This window comes from Trichomycterus rosablanca, chromosome 3, assembly GCF_030014385.1.
Source record: "Trichomycterus rosablanca isolate fTriRos1 chromosome 3, fTriRos1.hap1, whole genome shotgun sequence".
Lineage (NCBI taxonomy): Eukaryota > Metazoa > Chordata > Actinopteri > Siluriformes > Trichomycteridae > Trichomycterus > Trichomycterus rosablanca.
The window spans coordinates 9,916,390-9,935,703 of NC_085990.1; the positions used below are offsets into that span (position 1 = coordinate 9,916,390).

The window sequence follows — 19,314 nt, forward strand, 5'->3', positions numbered from 1 at the left end:
TTAAACTGGGTTTAAAAAAAGAAAACCACTGGTTTAAGCTAATTCAATTATAACCTGCTTAAAAATTTAAGTTATTTTTGAAAATTCACAATAAGTGAGATTTATTACCTACTGCTCCGTATTTTCGTGTGAGGTCCTGACCCGAGAAGATCATGACCTCAAGATTGTTTGGAGACATGCTGCTTTTAGTCTTTCAGTCTGACGTGACACTATATTAAGCTCAGAGGTGATCAGACACAGCGTCTGGACTTTAGAGGACTGAAATATAGAAGAAACCTCTGCCCTACATTTCCTAATGTGTACAATTGCAGAATCCGTCAGATTGCGTGAAATTCCAAAAGGGATTCGGAGAAAACGATCCACCCCGTCTGATAAGAGGTCAGCTGTAGAAATCGCTTTCTGGCTAAATGTAGGTTGCTAAAAATGCCACACAGTTCTGGTCAGGTCTATCACCAGATGCTTGGAGGCTTCCATACAATCAAGAATCCCCATTCTAAAATCAATGCCAGTTGATTACATAAACAAAACAAAAGCAGGAGCATGGTTTTATGTCTGATATGGCAGCATCTAAACTCCATGGCAAAGAAAACTTGCTTGACTGTGGACTGTAACACTTTTTAATTCATATCAACCCAGTATTTTAATGGTTCTTGAATTACATCTGAAAAAATAACATCTGAGCATGAGGAGTTGGTTTGGATTTTCTGCCTAAATATTGCAGAAGAACACTAGCCCTATTTATATGGGCACTGAGAAACCAGCTGCAGTCAATCATAATCACTAATAAAAAACTAGGAGGCCATGCTAAATGAATCATCTGAGTTGTTGGTGTCCCTTGAACCAGCAATTTATCCAAAAAGCGCTTTATCCTGGTCAGGGTTGTGGTGTGTCCGGTTTCCCTGGAATCACTGGGCATAATGCAGAAATGGACCCCAGACAGGACTACCATCTAAACCCCCTCTCCCCAGGACAGAGCCAATTGCGTCTGTAAGTAGGCGCCCAACTGGACGCTGGAAATGTAAACCCTGGATCCCAACGGTAGTGGACTGGTGTACCTCTGCCACCTGAGCACCCAATAAACTTGTGTGTGTTATTATTCAGTCACAAAAAAGCAGTTCCAGTAATAACTGAAATGCTAAAACTGACACAACATACAGAACATGTTCCTTACAGGTGTGTGTAAACACAGTGGTGCCAACATTTAGGAAGAAAATCTTGTTTAATTAGGACACACACACACACACACACACACACACACACACACACAATCGGCTCTGTTTTGTTATAAATAGCTGTTTTGTAAAATTTAGCAAAATTTTTGGCACAGATACAAAAAAGACACTGAACCACAAGACTGATTGGGAACACAGCCAGGATGGGGGTAGAAGAGACTGGACGAGACAAGTGACGTCTTGCATTAGTCCGGACGAACCACACACACACTTACCAAAGGCATCAGCTGCTCATGACAGGTGGGAACAAATGCAAAGTTGAAAAATATGCATCAGCATTCGAGTCTTAACATGCCAGTCATGTTATTGCTAAAGCTATGTTAGCAATGCAACATTTCTGAGCTATTAGAAAAACATGAAGTCCTTATAAAGGACACACAAGGGACACTTAAAGGGCACAAAGACCTCAGTCTGCCTGCCATTAGATGACATATTACATAAGAGCTGGATACCTCTTCTATTTATTAAGCTCAGATGCCACACTTAATGCTGTGAGGAGTAAGTCAATGATATAAATTACATATTTAACAATGTACAAACAGTTTGGGGAAGACCATTTTCTATTCCAACATTACTGTGCACCATGAACAAAGCTAGATACATTTAGACATGATTTGATTCATTTGGTGTGACCTTATGAATCCCATCTTTGGGATGAACTTGAATGACAGACCTCCTTGTCCTATATCAGTGCCTGACATAATGGATGGGTACAGTTCTCACAGATACACTTTTTTTAAACAAAACATTGTAAAAAAAAGACGTCTCAGAGGAATTAATGCTTTTATAGCTGCATATATACTTATTTATTAGGATTTTAACGTCCTGTTTTACTTTGGTTACATTCATGACAAGACAGGTAGTTACTCGTTACACAAGATTCATCAGTTCAAGGTTTAATGTCAAACACAGTCATGGAAAATTTTGTATATCCAATTCACCTCACTTGCATGTCTTTGGACTGTGGGAGAAAACCGGACCTCCCAGAGGAAACCCACACAGACAAGGACCCAGACCGCTCCACCTGGAAATCAAACCCAGGACCTTCTTGCTGTGAGACCATAGTGCTACCCCTACAGCTGCATATTTATGCCCATGGTTTTGAAACTGGATGTCCCAACAAGCTCCTGGTTAGGTGTCCATAAACTTTTGGCTATATGTTGAATAACTGGAGCATAAGCTTTCAAACTGAATTGTTTATCATTTCTTTTTAAAACTAAAAAAACGGTATGGTGTAGTGTTGCCCTTTCTAAATTTTATTACATAAGTGGATTATCAGACATGAGACTGGGTTCCAAACTCACGGGAAACATGTGAAGAAGCTGCTGTCATTCTGAGCCACGTTCCACATCTACATAACAATCTTTACATACCAAGCTGCTCTTCAAGCTTCACATTTCAATCTGATTTTCCTATGTCAGGGTTTTTCTAACTTTTTTCAAAGTCCCATGTAAATCAATAGGATTAGTCTGTTTGTGATGGATACTGGAAATGTCCTGGTAACCTCATCTAAAATGTCCCCCTGCCCTGCCCTTTCTCCCATTTTAGTCATCAACAATTCCAGATAGCATGTTCTCGTATTTACTGTTGACATTTTTTTTTAACCCACATTATGTCCATATTTATGTGACCCAGGCAACACAAACAATGCATCTTACTCTCTCTGTTTTGCTCTGTACAATCTGGTCCCACTTTGGTTCACAAAATGTAACATAAAAGCTTCACAAGAGGGCGATTGCATACAAGTTTGTGTTTCTGTGCTGTTAATAAGTTTATTATATGTGACCTGTATCTGCCTCGAAAACAAGGAGTAACACCAACGTTACCTTTCTTAGCTTTCTTCTGCAGCTTCAAGGTGTCTGAGGATTTCTTCTTGATCTCCTGTCGGGCCTTCTTGAATTCTGTATAAATAAGACACCAAACAAATCTTAAGTTTACAGACTGCAACAGGGGATCATTCATCCTGTAGTTTTTTATGCCAGATGCCCTTCCTGGCGCAACCCTGCTATTTATCCAGACTTGGGACCTGCACTGAGAGTGCACTGATGTGTCCCCTTAATGGCTACGCGTTCAAATTATGCAGTGAACATTTCATATTTGTGAGCCCAGTCTGGGATTTAAAGCCTCAGAACCCAGCTTACCTTCTCATTGTTTTGTTTATCCATAGTTTTCTGATGAAACACATGAATTGTAATGTGTATAGACTGTAATGACTATATTACTAGTATATTATTAATATTAATCACAAAAAAGTTTTCTGTTGAAATGAATACAAACTAAATCGTTTCATGAGAATTTATTAATCAAAACATGTCAGTTCATGATTTACAGCTTGCGGTTTTGATACACCGAGCCAGAGCCGTAGATAGAGAGAGTTGCGACACTCCTTGATCTCGCCGCTACGCGGTCACGTGGTTCATGTATCCTCCAATAGTTCCAAACAAATCCGGCGCTGTCATGTTCTCATATGGGACCGGCAGCAGTGAGTGACATATTAAACGGTAAATAACAAAATGTTGTACAATTTCTGGGTATTTTCACCTGTCTTTACATTTACTGCATCTGCTTTAATGTCAATATAAAGTGGAAGGTATATAAAGTGGAAGATTGATGTTTATATTGACTTGTTAATAGGTCGTTCTTGTTAACACACAGTACATTATATTAGTATACATTACATAATGCGATATCATTAAGTAGTAGAGACAATATACAGTACAGAGATTAAAGAGGTTTTTTTTTTTTTGCATAAACTAATCTCCCTTCACTTTCCTGAGGATTCATAATAAAAATAATAATTTTGGTTAAACACTAAACCATGTGGCTGGATTCATAAGGTTTACCTGCACTGAATGAACAGATTGATAAACACACTACCGTACCTTTAACATTATAGTGCAGGTACATGAAATAGCATTCATTCATCTCTTATTTCATGAGTTATTAATAATTGATTCCTACATGTAATACATTAATGAATTCATTATGAATATGCACAAGTTCATTTTGTCTAATGTAAGTGGTGGACAAGGTACACAAACCATGTAGTTGATTTAAAGTAGAGATATCCAAGGTAAAATATTACTCCAGTAAAAGTAGTAGTAAAAGTAAAATACTCTTTACCTCCACTAAAGTACTAAACTGAATTTACCTTCAAATGTACTTAAGTATGAAAGTAAAAGTAGCATGATTTATTATGGCTCTAATGTTTTATTATCATTTCTGTAAAAAGACTCTTGATTAATCAACTGATTTTAGGTGAAAAGACTCGTGTCATTAATTTAGCTTAACTAAGCTAAACTAAATTCAATTATACCTATTAATTAAAATAAACATGTAACATTTAGTGCTGAGCAAATGCTAAACAATAACAGTATTAAGTATATTAATGACATCAAATTCATTATTTTTTTAAAACAAAGCAACATAGCGCTGAAAATGTTTGATAAGTAGTAAAAATGAATGGGGCTCTATGGGTTGTTTGGAACTATACAGAGCTCCACAACCCGGAAGCTGCACAGCAAATATGTCCCGCCCCCTTTCCAACGGTTCCCTATGGGAGTGTCGCCACTCTGTTCTCTCTACCGCTCTGCACCGAGCCACATTAAGTCTGGAATGTCTCAAAAACAATGAGCTTCCACCTATTACTACTGCGTGTTTACTACCTATCCCCTTGTTTAATGGACAGCTAAGGACCCCAGGGCTTTCCGAGGGTCCTTTCAGGCTGTTCATAGATGAAAGTCTTTATACAGATCAGGCAAATGTCCCTGCAATGAGATCCTATAATACAGACATGCAGACAAGAAGTCAGAGCTCTAACCTTTAGCATGGTCCTTATCCAGTGTGTTTGCTCCTCTCTTCCATTCCTCCAGCTGCTCCTGAAGAGGATTAATCAGGCAATCCATGTATGCCCTGAAATCCAAACATAACTTCATATGAGAAACATGTTTTCACTTCAGAGGGAAGCAAAAAAAAATTAAGCCAATAGCAGCATGTCACTGTTTCAGAGGTTAGTAGGCAAGCTCATCTGGCCTTCCCTCCCTCAGATACGACTATTTGGGTGTGTTCGAAAAGCTAGGAAGCTCTCTACATAGGCAGCATTTGATGTCATCCTGTGCGCGCTCCCGAGAAGGAGGCTGTTCGAAATCCTAGATGCCTTAAAATCCTCACTACTCAGGCATCTTAATATTTCAATGTTATTTTGGCTCAAGAACGAGTGAGCATCCGACGCTGCCTTAGTGATCAAGGCAATCCCAGAATTCATTGCGGGTCGGGTGCTCTTCTCTCACAGAAAAATAAACATGGCTGATGGTGCGGACAAACGAATGGAGTTATTTTCAAACGTAAATAAAATATTACTGATTTTTAACTTGTATAAACTTGTACCGAGTGTTTTTATTTGCAAGTTCGGGCTTGTCAGGAAATGTAACCGTTATCGGTACATGAAGGGAGGCTATATTGACATGTTAGCATGCTGTGCTACCTCAATCCATTGGTTTTAATAGCAAGATGCTAAATGCCAAACCCGATGTTATCGCTGTCTAAGTAGTGTGTTCAAATAACCTGCCTTATAAGTCAATGACTTATTAGAATCCTCTCTACTGAGGCAGCTGCCTATGTAGACAGTAAGACAGCAAGGCAGCTCCCTAGGTTTTCGAACACACCCTTTGTGTCTGTTATACGCCCAGCTAGTCCACTGGCACAGCAAAAACCTGAGTCTTAAGACTGCTGTACCCCTCGAACGGCTTTTTATTTTAAATTTCAAATGAACAAAATGCACAACGTAAAAAAATCTGTTTCTTACATCAAAATGTCATGCCAAGTTCACACTTCACGACTTTTAAGTTGTTCAGACCGCTGTACAATTGACACTACACAACTGGATCTCTTGCACTCGGGAGTCTTTTCAGTCGTTGTGGTTTTCACACTACTCGACTGATCGGCAACAGGGGGTTTCACACTACACCATCTACCATCAGGAGGAATCGCAGATAAGTCTACCATAGTACGTTTTGTCACGTAAACAAACGCAAGAAGTGACGAAGGGTTTAACTATACCACGCCCAAAAACACACGTCAACAATAAGTGAGCGATCGAAGTTGTTTGTGCACTGATGTGCAGCGTAAAAACAGAGGAAAAATAAATGCATCCGAGTGGATTGGGCTACACAAACAGCATGGATTGTTTGTTCTATAGTGAGTTGGAGGTTAATAAATATTTTTATGTATTCTATCCCACGTTTTACAACTCCTCCTCTGCCAGTTGCCCGACTGATATCCAGATATTTAGCATGCTAGAAATCTGTCTTCAGGCGAGCCTCTCTTCATAGCAATCGAGAGCCGAGTAAATGAGTGTTGCTTTGTATTAATTAGCGCCCTGTCCATTCCTGTCTTGTATGCTGAGCCTGACACACCTAAACCCTGACCAGAATGAAGCGGCTATTGAAAAGGATGAATGAATTATTGGATGAATGAACCATCTAAGCATTATTTCCACTTTATGGAAACTCATCTTCTCTACACTAGACATTCATCTGGCCTGATGTAACCATTCACTCCTCTTGGATTGTCATGGCACATTGAGCAGCTGAGAAGTTAAATTTAGTCGTCCACTGCTGCTGTGCTCGTCCGATTTACAGCGTGGTTAGAGTGAAACCTTTCCCAAAATTAGAGGCCACTCGAGCGTGAGAGAGACAGGAAATAACATGGACGTCTGATTTCTGTAACCACAGCTCCAGAAATATTGGCCTTGTTCCTGAGCGTGCTGCGAGTGGAGGTGATGGACGCACTCAGTCATGAATACAATGTTGGATTTCCACTCAGATCCGCTTAAAAAAGTTTGGCTTTGTGCAGCGTGAAAGTTTTCCGGATAGATGATTTTATCCAAACACATTTCAAAACGTCTGTTACTGTTGCAATAAAAGCCAGAAAGAGAAAATAAAAAATGAAAATGAGTTTGTAGTTTTTGTTATGTAATAAAATAAAGCATTTTAACTTTGCACCTATAAAAAGTAAATTGAAATTATAAATTACACTGCTGTTGAGGCACTCTGGTGGCGCTGCAGTCTAAAAATCTAGCCGCTGTTGAGATCTGGAGGTGCCAAATTCTAATTTCAGCCCCGCTATCAGCTGCCCGGGCGCCCACACAGACATGATTGGCTGTGTCTGAGGGTGGGCGGGCTGAAGGGATTCCTCAGCGGTGCTGGTGCCGCCCAGTAACCTAAATCGAGCTGTTTTTAAAAAAAGCTAATAATGTTGATTTGCTTCTCCTTCTTGTTGTTCACTTAAACAAATTTAGAAATCTTGCATCTATGATTGGCTAACGCATGATAACGTTGAACTGCAATCCTATGCAGGGTCATGTAATGTTGCTGGTTTCAGTCTGACTTAAATTAATAGCATCGGCCTGTTTGTGACGGATACTGGAAATGTCCTGGTAACCGCATCTAATTTCACACTTTTTGAAGGGGGCACATGTCACTCTGCAGCTTCTCCCTGTCAAAGTGGGGGTGGTGAAAGCTGCAGACTGGCATGTGCCCCCTTCAAAAAGTGTGCAGTTTGATGGCCACTTCTTTTTACCTACCAGCGGACTCTAACAGAGAGCTGTTTTGCGCATGGAGTCACATTATGCATTAGTCGCACTTACAAAGAGAAACCTTGTCAACCTCCCTCCATCAGACGCAGCCAGTTGTGCCTGTTAAGACGCCTGGCCGGATCAGCTGGTGGGCTAGTGTATTATACCACTAGCAGCTATGTTTGTGATTTACTACAAATGTTAGCATGTACACATATTTTATGTTGACAATTTGTTTGGAACATGAGTTGAATAAAAGTCTCCAAATAACAGTTTAAACAATAAAAAATCACCATAATCCAAAGGTAACAACAATAATAACCCGTCTACATTTATTCTATTCAGTTATTTTTTGGACTTGGCTTTTTTGCAGCACCCGTATTTTACTGCTCAAGTTTTTCTGTACACAAATTCAAATCCTGAACCAAACAAAATGGCTAAAAACCTTAGGGCATGATGGAAACCTGTAGCTCTGCCCTGGCCAAAGGCATTCTGGTTCTTCTCCAAACAGAGCTAAACATGCACTCTAGTCACGTTATTTCCCAACATGTTGCTAAAACATTTCTCTCTGATAGATGATGTAGAAAGGTGCAAATAATTACGTGGAGAACTGGCGAAGTTTGGCCTCGATGCTTCTGTGCCTCATGCACATCCTGGTGAGGGCTGAGCCGATATCTCGGGTTCCTCCTGTGAAAAAGGAGAAGAAGATGATCAGACGGGTCATTCGCTGCTGAGACGCGAATATTGCATTATGCTATTTACGTCTGCTTCAACACAGTGCAAAAGTTTGGACCCCCCAAGTTAAATCCTCCTGTACTGAGAACAAACATAAACATAAACATAAAGCTGAGACCTGGGCTTGAGTATAAGTGGTGCCACCAACATGGCTGGGTACTCAACAGACATATTCGGTTGTATCTGAAAAAGGGAAGGCAGAACAAGGAATCAATGAGCTTGTCTGTCTGCCTTATGGTCAGGTGTCCGAATACTTAAGGCCTTAAAGACCATGCTAGTTTATTATTTTCAATGAGAAAGTGAGAGTTGCTGTCAGAACGCTAAAATGCTAACCCTTCACAGCATGCTGCCAACGTTGACATGAAGCTTCCAAACAGAATCACACAGAGGTAATAGCAGGCAGATGGACTGACCTCACACTACCCCGCTAGTGTTGGATCTGGATGAGAAACACACAACCTATGACCTCATCGGTACCCACAGAGAAGAAGACAAAGCTAATGAATCGTGTCTGACACATTGTCCTCAGGGGAACGCTTATAAAACACTCAGCTATTACAGAAATCCTCAGGTTAAATTCAAATGAATCAGAATCTGAGCGTTCCTGTTGTGTCTCGATTCTGATCCAAGTCTTTTTCTCCACAGTAGATCCAGCAGATCTTTCCTTCTTATCAAAACACAGCCTCCACCAACAATACTGCTAAATAGTGATAGTTCTCTGCTAGTGAAAAAAACAATTGTTCAAATTTCACGACCTCTAGGGTGCCACTGGGCCCTTAAGAAAGACCCTTCAGCTCAGCTAAATACTTAGACATCAAGTGTATTAATCTGTGTCCACACAGGCATGATTGACTGTGTCTAAGACAGGGAAGTCTATTGGGTTCCATAATTGCTGCTGTAAATACGGCCTCTGCTGGCTGGTTGAGGCACCTGCAGGAGGGATGGTTGATTAACGTATAGCAGTGTGTGGCTCTTTGTACTGGCAGGTGAAAACAAGCAATCGATAACTACATGCAAGTCAAAGAGGGCGTCTGATAGTCTGCCGCTCTCCTCAGTCAAGGTGGGGGTCTGCAGCGGTGCAGGAAGTTACAGCCGGGGAATTGGATATGACTGGTTCAGGTGGAAAAGGCAAAAATGCAAAAACAGTATAAAAGTGTACATAATACAAAAGTCGTTTACATTTTCAACATTTAGCAGACACTTATCCAGAGCGACTTACAGAACTGTGACAATGTGACGTATATTGTCTAAGCAAATAAAGGTTAAGGGCCTTGCTCAAGGGCCCAATAGTGGCAGCCTGGCAGTGATGGGCCTTGAACCAGCAACCTTTTGATTACTAGTCCAGTACCTTAACTGCTAGGCTACAACTGCCCTGCCCAAAGTCAAAGTCACTGGATTTTGATAATTTCTGAACTTGTATGCCTGAACAATCATAAAAAAAATGGCCTACTTGTTTTGGTGTGTGTGTGTGTGTGTGTGGTGTGTGTGTGTGTTGTGTGTGTGTGTAAAATCTACTAGGTCAAAGATATCCAAGCAGCAGCATAGATGATTTACTACATAGTGGTGTAGAAAGTCTGCAAAGAGCCTTGACCTCATCCCTACTAAACCTCTTTACTAAACCTCGGATTAAATTGAGAGTAGTGACAGCTCAGTGGTTAAGGTACTGGACTAGTAATCAGAGGTTTCAAGCCCCACCACAGTCAAGTTGCCACTGTTGGGCCCCTGAGCAAGGCCCTTAGCCCTCAATTGCTCAGAATTGTGTTCAGTTATAATTGTAAGTTGCTTTGGATAAAGGCGTCTGCTAATTGCAGAAAATGTAAATGTAAATTAATTGGAACACCAGTTGCAAGCCAGAGTTTCTGATCCAACATCAGTGCCTGGTGATATAAATGGTGTTTTGACCAAATAGGCACAAATTCTCAGATACACACACTAACACATAATGAAATGCCTTCACAAATAGGTGAATGCTGTTATAATGGGGAAGGTGTTTCAATATAAATTCATATAAACGTCTATTAAAATTTTGGAATAGGATGTGCAACAAATTCAGGTCTCCAAATACTTTTTTCTACTGTAGATCTGAGTACATGTTTAAGTATGTAAATGTGAGCAAGACTGGAGTGAAGTCTGGGTTACGTGACTCTCAGACAGAGCCCTTTGTGGTTGACGAATGCTTCTATTGTGTCCTCTCGACTCGTCTGAAAGCTCTCGGTGTGAATGAATGCACGGCTCCGCAGGACGCGACTTTTAATCTCAGCCAAAACGTGACTTACCGCTTCAGTAACGACACAAACAAATCTGAGGAAGTCAGAGAGTTCATTTAGAAACATGAAACCTTCTCTCATTTTCCAACACGGTGAAGAACAAGAGGCTGGTTATGATCTCCGAAGAACATGACAACCTCCGTCCCTGGAGCTACATATTAAATTTAACCTGTAAAGCATTACGTGTGATCATATGAGGCTGAGTTGAGTTGAGTGGACCATTTCCATTTTGGTCTTTTTTTTCCAGTTGGGCGTAGTTTTGGAGTTATTTTTAGCAGGTCTGGGAAACAACCCAAATGTGATTTGCATCCATCAGTCTCTCTCACTGCCTCTTTCTACAGAGAGTGTAGTCTGTCAAACAAAAAAGGTAGTATTCAAGTGCACGCTTGTAGATTTAAGGTTGTGAATTTCTGCACTGGTTATACAATATATTTATTAGGATTTTAACGTCACATTTTACACTTTGGTTACATTAATGACAGGACAGGTAGTTACTGGTTACACAAGATTCATCATTTCAAGTTCAATATCAAACACAGTCACAGGCATGTTTTTGGACTGTGGAAGGAAACTGGAGCACCTCGAGGAAACCCACACAGACACGGGGAGAACATGCAAACTCCACACAGAAAGGACCCGGACCACTTTACTTGGAAATCGAACCCAGTACCTTCTTGCTGTGAGGCGACAGTGCTACCCCCTGAGCCACCATGCCGCCCCGCTATACAATATACACTATACTATAGGGACACCCATTCTAATTTTTGAATTCATGTGTTTTCACCACAATTGCTAACAAGTGTAATAAATCAATTATATAAAGGAAATCACATGCTTCCAACTTTCCAACAGTTTAGGGAAGACCCTTTCATATTACAGAATGAGCTCTATAAAGACATGAAGAAAACATCAGTTTAAAAAGACCTGCACAGAGCCCTGACCTCAACCCCATGGAACAGCTTTGAAATGAACTGGAACATCAATGAAGGCTTTCCTGACCAACATCAGTGCCCAGCCACATAATGCTTATTTAAAAGAATGGGCACAAATTCCCACAGACATGATTTAAAGTCTTGTGAAAAGGCTTTTTCAGTTGTTAGAGTGCCTGTTGTTGTAGCTGAAATGATCACATAGAGGTCACTCCAATTTAATAACGTTTGTGTTTGAAATGGGATGTCCAACAAGCTTGTGGTCAGGTGTCCAAATACTTTAGGCCATATAGTGTATGTTGGTGTAAAAAAGGGGGAAAAGTAAAAAAGTAATTGCCCCCTTTCCAGGTTGCCTTAGTTTTTGCAAATGTGTTACTCTGTGTTTAGATTGTTAAATAAATCATGATATTACACTAAAGAACACAGGGGTACAGTCATGATGGAGTCGGAAGAATGCCTCCCCTAAGCTGCAACAAAGTCAGAAGCGCTTTGTTGTTTATATAACTAATGTTAGCAATGGGTCTGGCTGATTATTGGTGGATTGCTGAACATATTTCTGTCTGCAACAAGGTTTAAAAGCTTTGCTGAAAAACGGGTGGGGTGGATTTGAACGAGTTTTAAAGTAACTGTGTAAGCCATTCATTCAGGACTGAACCTTCCCTTCACTCAGTGTTGGTTTACAATGTGAATGAAATTACAGTCATGAATAAGCAGACTGCACTATTTATGTATGAACCTGATTGTTCACTTTCACCACTCTGAACCAATCAGTCCAACACGCTGCTGTTAAATCAATAGTTCCTGCTCCGGACCATCAGACAGTCCTCTCTTGTTCTTAATCTAAATACACAACATGCTCGAACCCTGACTGAATCACAGAGGACCATTCTTACCTTCCACACAGAGGTCTTTACATCATTTAAAACTCTCAGCTTACAGAGTTATGTGTTATTTCTTATTCAGGATCCTGAAATAGCTCAGCGTAAAGAAACGAGCACCAGCGACTTCTTGAGTTTCAACAAATATCAATGTGGCTACAGTTCATTTAATGAAGAGGTTTTTGTATTTTGTGTTTTTTTACCCCATGGTCCCATTTGTTTGTGTAGATTAATAAAGGAATCACTGTTGTGTGTGGACCAACAGAATAGTTAAAGAACATTCTAAAGGTTTGGCCCCACCAGACTTTCAGAAGAAGATTATATTCAGTTTTATAAGCGTTTTTATTAAGGCAAATTCAAGTGCAGTTAAAATTTGTAACAGAACAAGCAGTCTTAACTGTGCTACTGCACGTACCTGAACAGATGCTGAACAAAAGCAACTGCTTGTGTCTGAGAAAGGGAAGGTCGTATAGGTGCTGTCAAACTAGCCATAATTATGTGAATGGGATGAATAATTTAAAAGTGGCACTCAATCATAATTAAAACACGATCTATATAATCATCTTGGTGGATGCAAGTAAATATCAAATTAAATAATTTTTTGCATTGTATTATTTTGCATTTTCTCCAAATCTAGTTGTTTATAATTTTCTCTGTAACTGTACGGAGAGACGCACTAATATTCTTTGATCTTCCTGCACTCATGCAGGCACTTCGCCAGCTAGGAGAGGTCACATTTGCACCAGCAATGAGGAACCCATCGACCTCTTTCCCTCAGGCACGGCCAACTGTGCTTGATAAAACTTGGTGATGAATGCTGCCCGTCCAGGTCGATAGCACGGCAGAGTTTCAGAGTGATTACACCGCAGCACCATCCAGGTGCCTTAAATATTTATACACTGGCCAGAGGTGGTGACGTGAATAACACTGATTATCTCTTCATCACCTGGATGGCACCTGTTAATGGGTGGGATATATTAGGCAGCAAGTGAACATTTTACCCTCAAAGTTGATGTTAGAAGCAGGAAAAAATGGGCGAGCTTAAGGATTTGAGCGAGTTTGACACGGGTCAAATTGTGATGGCTAGACGACTGGGTCAGAGCAACTGCAGCTCTTGTGGGGTGTTCACGGTTTGCAATGGTCAGTATCTATCAAAAGTGGTCCAAGGAAGGAACAGTGGTAAACCGGCGACAGGGTCATGGGCGACCAAGGCTCATTAATGCATGTGGGGAGCGAAGGCTGGCTCGTGGGGTCAGATCCAACAGACGAGCTACTGTAGCTCAAACTGCTGAAGAAGTTAATGCTGGTTCTGATAGAAAGGTGTCAGAATACACATTGCATCACAGTTTGTTGTGTATGGGGCAGCAAAAGGGGGACCAACACAATATCAGGAAGGCGGTCATAATGTTGTGCCTGATCTGTGTATATTATCATTTAATTATCATATAATATAAATCAGGTTTTTTTTATATTTTGTACTACATACTCAGGGTCAGGTGTCCAAATACTTTTACATATAGTCAGTACAGAGTCAGTATCCCCAAATGAAGCTAAATTGAAACTGTGTTGAATCTACCCAGGAGTGGCGGCTCTGCTAGATTTCTTTAGGAGGGTTTCAAAGACCCCCAAATATTTCAAGTACTGCCGCTCATGATTTCAGGGACTAGCAAAGATGACCAAAAGTTAGTGGACACCTGGCCATGAGCTCATCAAGCATTTCACTTCATTTGTACTATGTCCTCATGGTCAAGCGTCCAAATACGTTAGGCCATATGGTGTAGTTTTTGTAAAGTTCTGTTGTTATTTAGAAATACTTGATGGGATTTTTAGGTGTTGTAACTGAAACAATACTCTGGTTTTAGGGACAGAATGAAAGTCGTTGAAGGACTTTTTGGGTTTGAATTGCAGAGATTAAGGTCTGAATGCTTTTATTTTATATTTGCGGCATGAAGCTTTTATCCATAGCAACTTATAATTATGACTGAATGCAATTTGAGCAATTACATTAGGGGATTAAGGATTTGGTCAGGGGCCTAACAGCGACAACTTGGCTGTGGTGAGATTATTGGTCCAGCAGCTTAACCGCTGAGCTTTTTTTGGAAATCCAACTGAATAAAAATGTAGAATGAAATCAGTCCACAAGGTTTTCTTCTAGCAGTAAACAGAAGGGTAAAAGAAGAATTCTGTCTCAAGGTCCACAGTACAACACAGTATATCAACCGTTTTTTTTTTATACAGAATGTCAGGCAACAGCATTTCAGAAGAAAAAATTTCAATAAAACACTATTATTTCATCCTGCTGGAAAAACAAATGCCACTTTTTGTGGTGGGAAGAGACTTATGGTTTTAATTGGGTGTTTTAGTGTTTCATGGTGTGTGATGGTATTGAACTGTGAGCTGCCGCGCCAGCAGGATGCATTGCTAGCAAATTTCTGTGGAGACGGATGATGAAAAACAGGGCGCACACACACACACACACACACACACACACACACACAAAACAAGCCTCCTCTAACAGTGTTGGCTCTTCTAGAACAGGGTTGAAGCCACTTGCATGGATTCCACTAGACCTGTGAATGGACCTGGAATTTGGTGATTATTTTTGATTAAGCACCCAAATAAATCTGTCTGCATGCACTGCCCTGCCCTGCCCATCCCACCAGTTTAAAGGTACTTTTCAGCTCATATCTGAAGACCCCCCATTTAAATTTAGCTCTACTCCAGCTGCTGCGTTATGCCCAGATCGCCCAGTCTCGTGGAGTGGTTCCGGTTATAAATAAACCTGACATGCTGGATTCTGTGATTAGCAATGGCACCACCTCCCTCCTGCCTGTCTGTCTCTGGGTCTAAGTGCATCCACCCATCTGTACCCTTTCATCTAAGAGGTGACGATAGGTTGTAGTTCAAGTGCCAATTACAGAGCCAGTGGAAACTAAAATACCCAGCATTCTTGTGGACCCAGACCTTCCTCATCTGAAATCTAGCAAGATATTAAAGTCTAGGTAATAGTTCCAGCAGCCTAAGCAGTAATTAATCGAGAGGCAAACTGGTGAACACAACAATCACCTGAGAAATATGAACTGATCCCATTAAAACCTACTCATATGTTTAAAAACAAAACAAAACAAACCTGCTGTTCAGGTTCAGTCACACCTGTATTTGGTAGTAAAGTTTGCCAAATGCACTCAAATACATTTAGATGTTTCTGGTGCAGTAGTATCAGCAGTCCTACCCGGCCGGGCACTCGACAGCCATAGTTGGCTGTGTCTGGTGGCCTGAAGGTCAACTAGGGTTTCAACAGCAACTCCAGCTTTCCAGTAAAGGCACTGGCATAAGTAGTAAAGGGACACATAGAGCATAGCGTGACTGTAAGAATCCACCGTTGGCTTGTGTAAAAAAGCTTCCAGCAACTTCACACATGTGGGTGTGGTGCCAGCAGCAGAGAAACTGTAGAAAGGATTTGGAAATGACTAAATCAGGAAAAAAACTGGGAAAATGCAAAACAAGGACGCAAAAAAAAGATTTGTTTGGTATTTGTCAAATTCCAATCAAATGGATTTGTTTTTAAAAAAATTACTTTTTGGTTTTATGGTTAGTCATTTAGCTAGTTTCCTGGCAACTAACTTAGACATGCAAATTCTTAATCTATAAAACTTCCAAGTTAGTGATCTGATTTAATTTAGGAATGTTTAAATGCTTTTATAAAGCTTATAAACCTGAATAAGAAAAGGTGGCTAAGTTTCCGCTAGGAATTCCCAGTTATAGGTGTACTTTATAAATTGATCCTAATCAAAATGAAGAAATCCTGAGTTGTACTTGAACGCAGCTTTACTACTGGAACTGGAAGCCAAAACTGGTGCTGGTCATTTGTGAAGGAGGTGAAAACACACACTGCATTTTTACCCTCCAGCCAGTATGTGGCACCTCAGTGCCAATACAAGCGTAAATGACCTAAGAAGATATCGGTTGGGGGTGGGGGGCTACAGCGGGGGTTGGTGGAGATTCACAAGAGCACACACTTCTCCAACAAGAGCTTTCAGCTGGGCATGAACACAAGGATGGCATTCAGAAAAAAACAATTCTCTACAGAGCAGAAGCGCTGACTGAAGATCTGGATCGGTTACCCGAGGTCAAAACGCCAGCGGTCAGACACTGAGGCAGAAAATAGACAGAAAATGGAAAAGGTCAACTGCAAAATCCTGCAACAGGCTGAATGAAGCCCAGTGTTGAGTACTGAAGCATCTTTAAAATCATGAAGCCTGTGCTGGTATTTTGCTCAGAGGGAATGCCAAGGAGAAAATATTCATCTTTCTTCACTTTCTCTGGGATGGACATGGCACGCCATCCATGGCAAGTCCAAATTCCTAGCATATATCTCAAGCTCCGAGACGGTTCTTTCCACCTGGCAGGGTGCCCAAACAGGCACAAATGGCTGTTCCTGAGGAGGGGAAGAAGTCATATAGATTTCATTGCTTCTATGCAATCACGGCCGCTGTTGTCTGGTTGAGGTTTCTTCACTAGAGGTGGGGTATTCGGCAAGTGCATAGAATGTTTCTTTGTTCGTGGTATGGTTCTCTGGTGGGGAACCATCACCTGCAGGTAAAAAGATATAGCTGGCGACTGTGCTGTGCCGCGTTATAGTCTTAGCCCTACTTGACCAGCGTGGAACAGTTGTGGAACAAGTAGCAAGACTTGCAACAAATATAGGAAAATAATATGCATAGTGTTCAATGATGAACTTTTATTTAACCTTTTTTTACACTTGCTGCAAGACGGAGCAGACTAAGTAATCAACCCATTACAGCTTTTTTTTTATACCAGTCAGTGTTGGATTCTCCCATAGCGCTTTTCCACCAAAAGAACTCTGGTTCTTAAACCGGTTCTGTTCAGGTATCTTCAAACCTTGGTGTTTTGTAGAGAACCGACCTGCATTTCCACCAGTTTTTGGGAACCAAGCATGCGTCAAACCCAGTCTAAAAGCTCCACATGTATCTGTGTTTAGCTGGATTTACTTCACGTGTGGTGGTTCTGCAGCTTGGGGTTCTGAATCCGCTTCTCGGGAGAGTCAAAAAAGCTGTATGTAAAAATAAAGCATAACGTGGCTTAATGTACTAAAAGTACGACACAGGAACACTAAATTTCAATCATTGTTTTAGTACAACAAGCCACATAACGCTTTGTTTTTCACGTTAAGTGTTTATACTGTCCGGGTCACTTTTACCATGTCATATCACACAGTTCATCTCTTTAAAAATATCAGTGGCAAACTGGTTCAAAATGTAATCAGATGAACTTTAAAAGATGAAAGTGCAGCGCAAAAGTGGTTTTGCAGCTTCTCAAACCCCTACACTCTGACACGCCCACAGATGACAGTATGAAGTATTCTGTGGTGCCAGATTAGAACGCTAGTTTGCTGTCTGGAACATCTTTTTTTCAGTGGAAACATGCGGAACAGGTTCAAAATCAAGTTCGCGAACCGGAACGAAACCGGATCTACGTCGGTGGAAAAGGGGTACCAGAGAGCCACAGCGTGTATGGACGTCACACTTACACCTTGTGTCGCCAGTGCCTCAACCAGAACACAGGAGTCACTGTTGTAGGGCAGCTGTAGCCTAGTGGTTAAGGTACTGGTCCAGTTATCAGAAGGTTGCCATTTCAAGCCTCACCACTGCCAGGTTGCCACTGTTGGGCCCTTGAGCTGAATTGCTTAGACAATATACTGTCAGAGCTGTAAGTCGCTTTGGATGAAAGCGTCTGCTAAATGCCGAAAATGTAAATGTAAATGTAAATGCAACGAGGATAAAGCCTATCAAACCCAGTCAGGCCGTTACCATTGCTGTGACTTAAACTCAGAAACAATTTGTTTATAGCGGTCTTGAACACTGCTACTGTTTTATATTAAATGTGTTTCAATAATTAAATAAACATCAGCTACTTTTCCATTTAGAGTTCCAGTGTGGTCAGCACTAATCCTCCACATTTTGTCAGGCTTCAGAGCCAGCATGAGAACTGCTTGATGGTATTAGTGTAGAAGACCATGCATGCTTGAGTCATCAGGGAGGGACACTGACTTAGCAGGAAGTATGTGAGGAATGTGCTGAGCACTGGAAAAAAAAAAACACACCAGTTTGGACACATGCAGGTCACCAGGCGCTGTGAGCACATGCTAGTGATGCTCAGGCTGTTGTGACAGTAAAGCACCAACAAAGCCAATGTGAGTGGGCCAAACTGAACCTTCTCAGCCATCCAGAGGTCTGCAAAAGTATGTGGACCCCTGACTACGAGCTTGTTAGCCATCCCATTCCACAACAGCAGGAACTTACATGGAGTTGATCCTCAACCCCCATTGTGGGTATAATATACTCCACTCCTCTGGAAAGGTTTTTCAAAAGATTTTAGAGTGGCTGCAGGAATTTGTGCCCATTCGGTCAAATGAGCGATTCTAAGGTCAGACACTGATGTTGGATGGGAAGGCCTGGCTTGAGGTCATGGCTCTGTACAGACCTCTGGAGTTTTGATTAGTGAAAGTATCTTATTTATTTATTTATTTTAATGCAGTTTCTCCCGATTTTTAGCTCGTCCAATTTATACCCAATTGCGTTATGCTTCCTCTCTACTAGAGCTGACGCCCGCCCTGATTGAGGAGAGCGAGACTGTCACATGCCCCCTCCCCTCGCTGATAAAATGGACAGTGAGTGT

At 41.1% G+C, this 19,314-nt stretch overlaps 1 protein-coding gene across 3 annotated transcripts in view; it reads right to left on the reverse strand.

The window, feature by feature from the left end:
* The window catches only part of LOC134310890 (protein MTSS 1-like), a 67,237-nt gene that overhangs the window by 15,966 nt on the left and 31,957 nt on the right, over positions 1–19,314 (reverse strand). For all 3 annotated transcript variants that reach the window (XM_062992618.1, XM_062992619.1, XM_062992617.1), the window contains exons 4-6: positions 8,409–8,493; positions 5,053–5,144; positions 3,059–3,133 (exon numbers count right to left, since the gene is read on the reverse strand). In XM_062992618.1, coding sequence (XP_062848688.1) covers positions 3,059–3,133; positions 5,053–5,144; positions 8,409–8,493 — 252 coding nt within the window. The remainder of the gene's footprint in view (positions 1–3,058; positions 3,134–5,052; positions 5,145–8,408; positions 8,494–19,314) is intronic.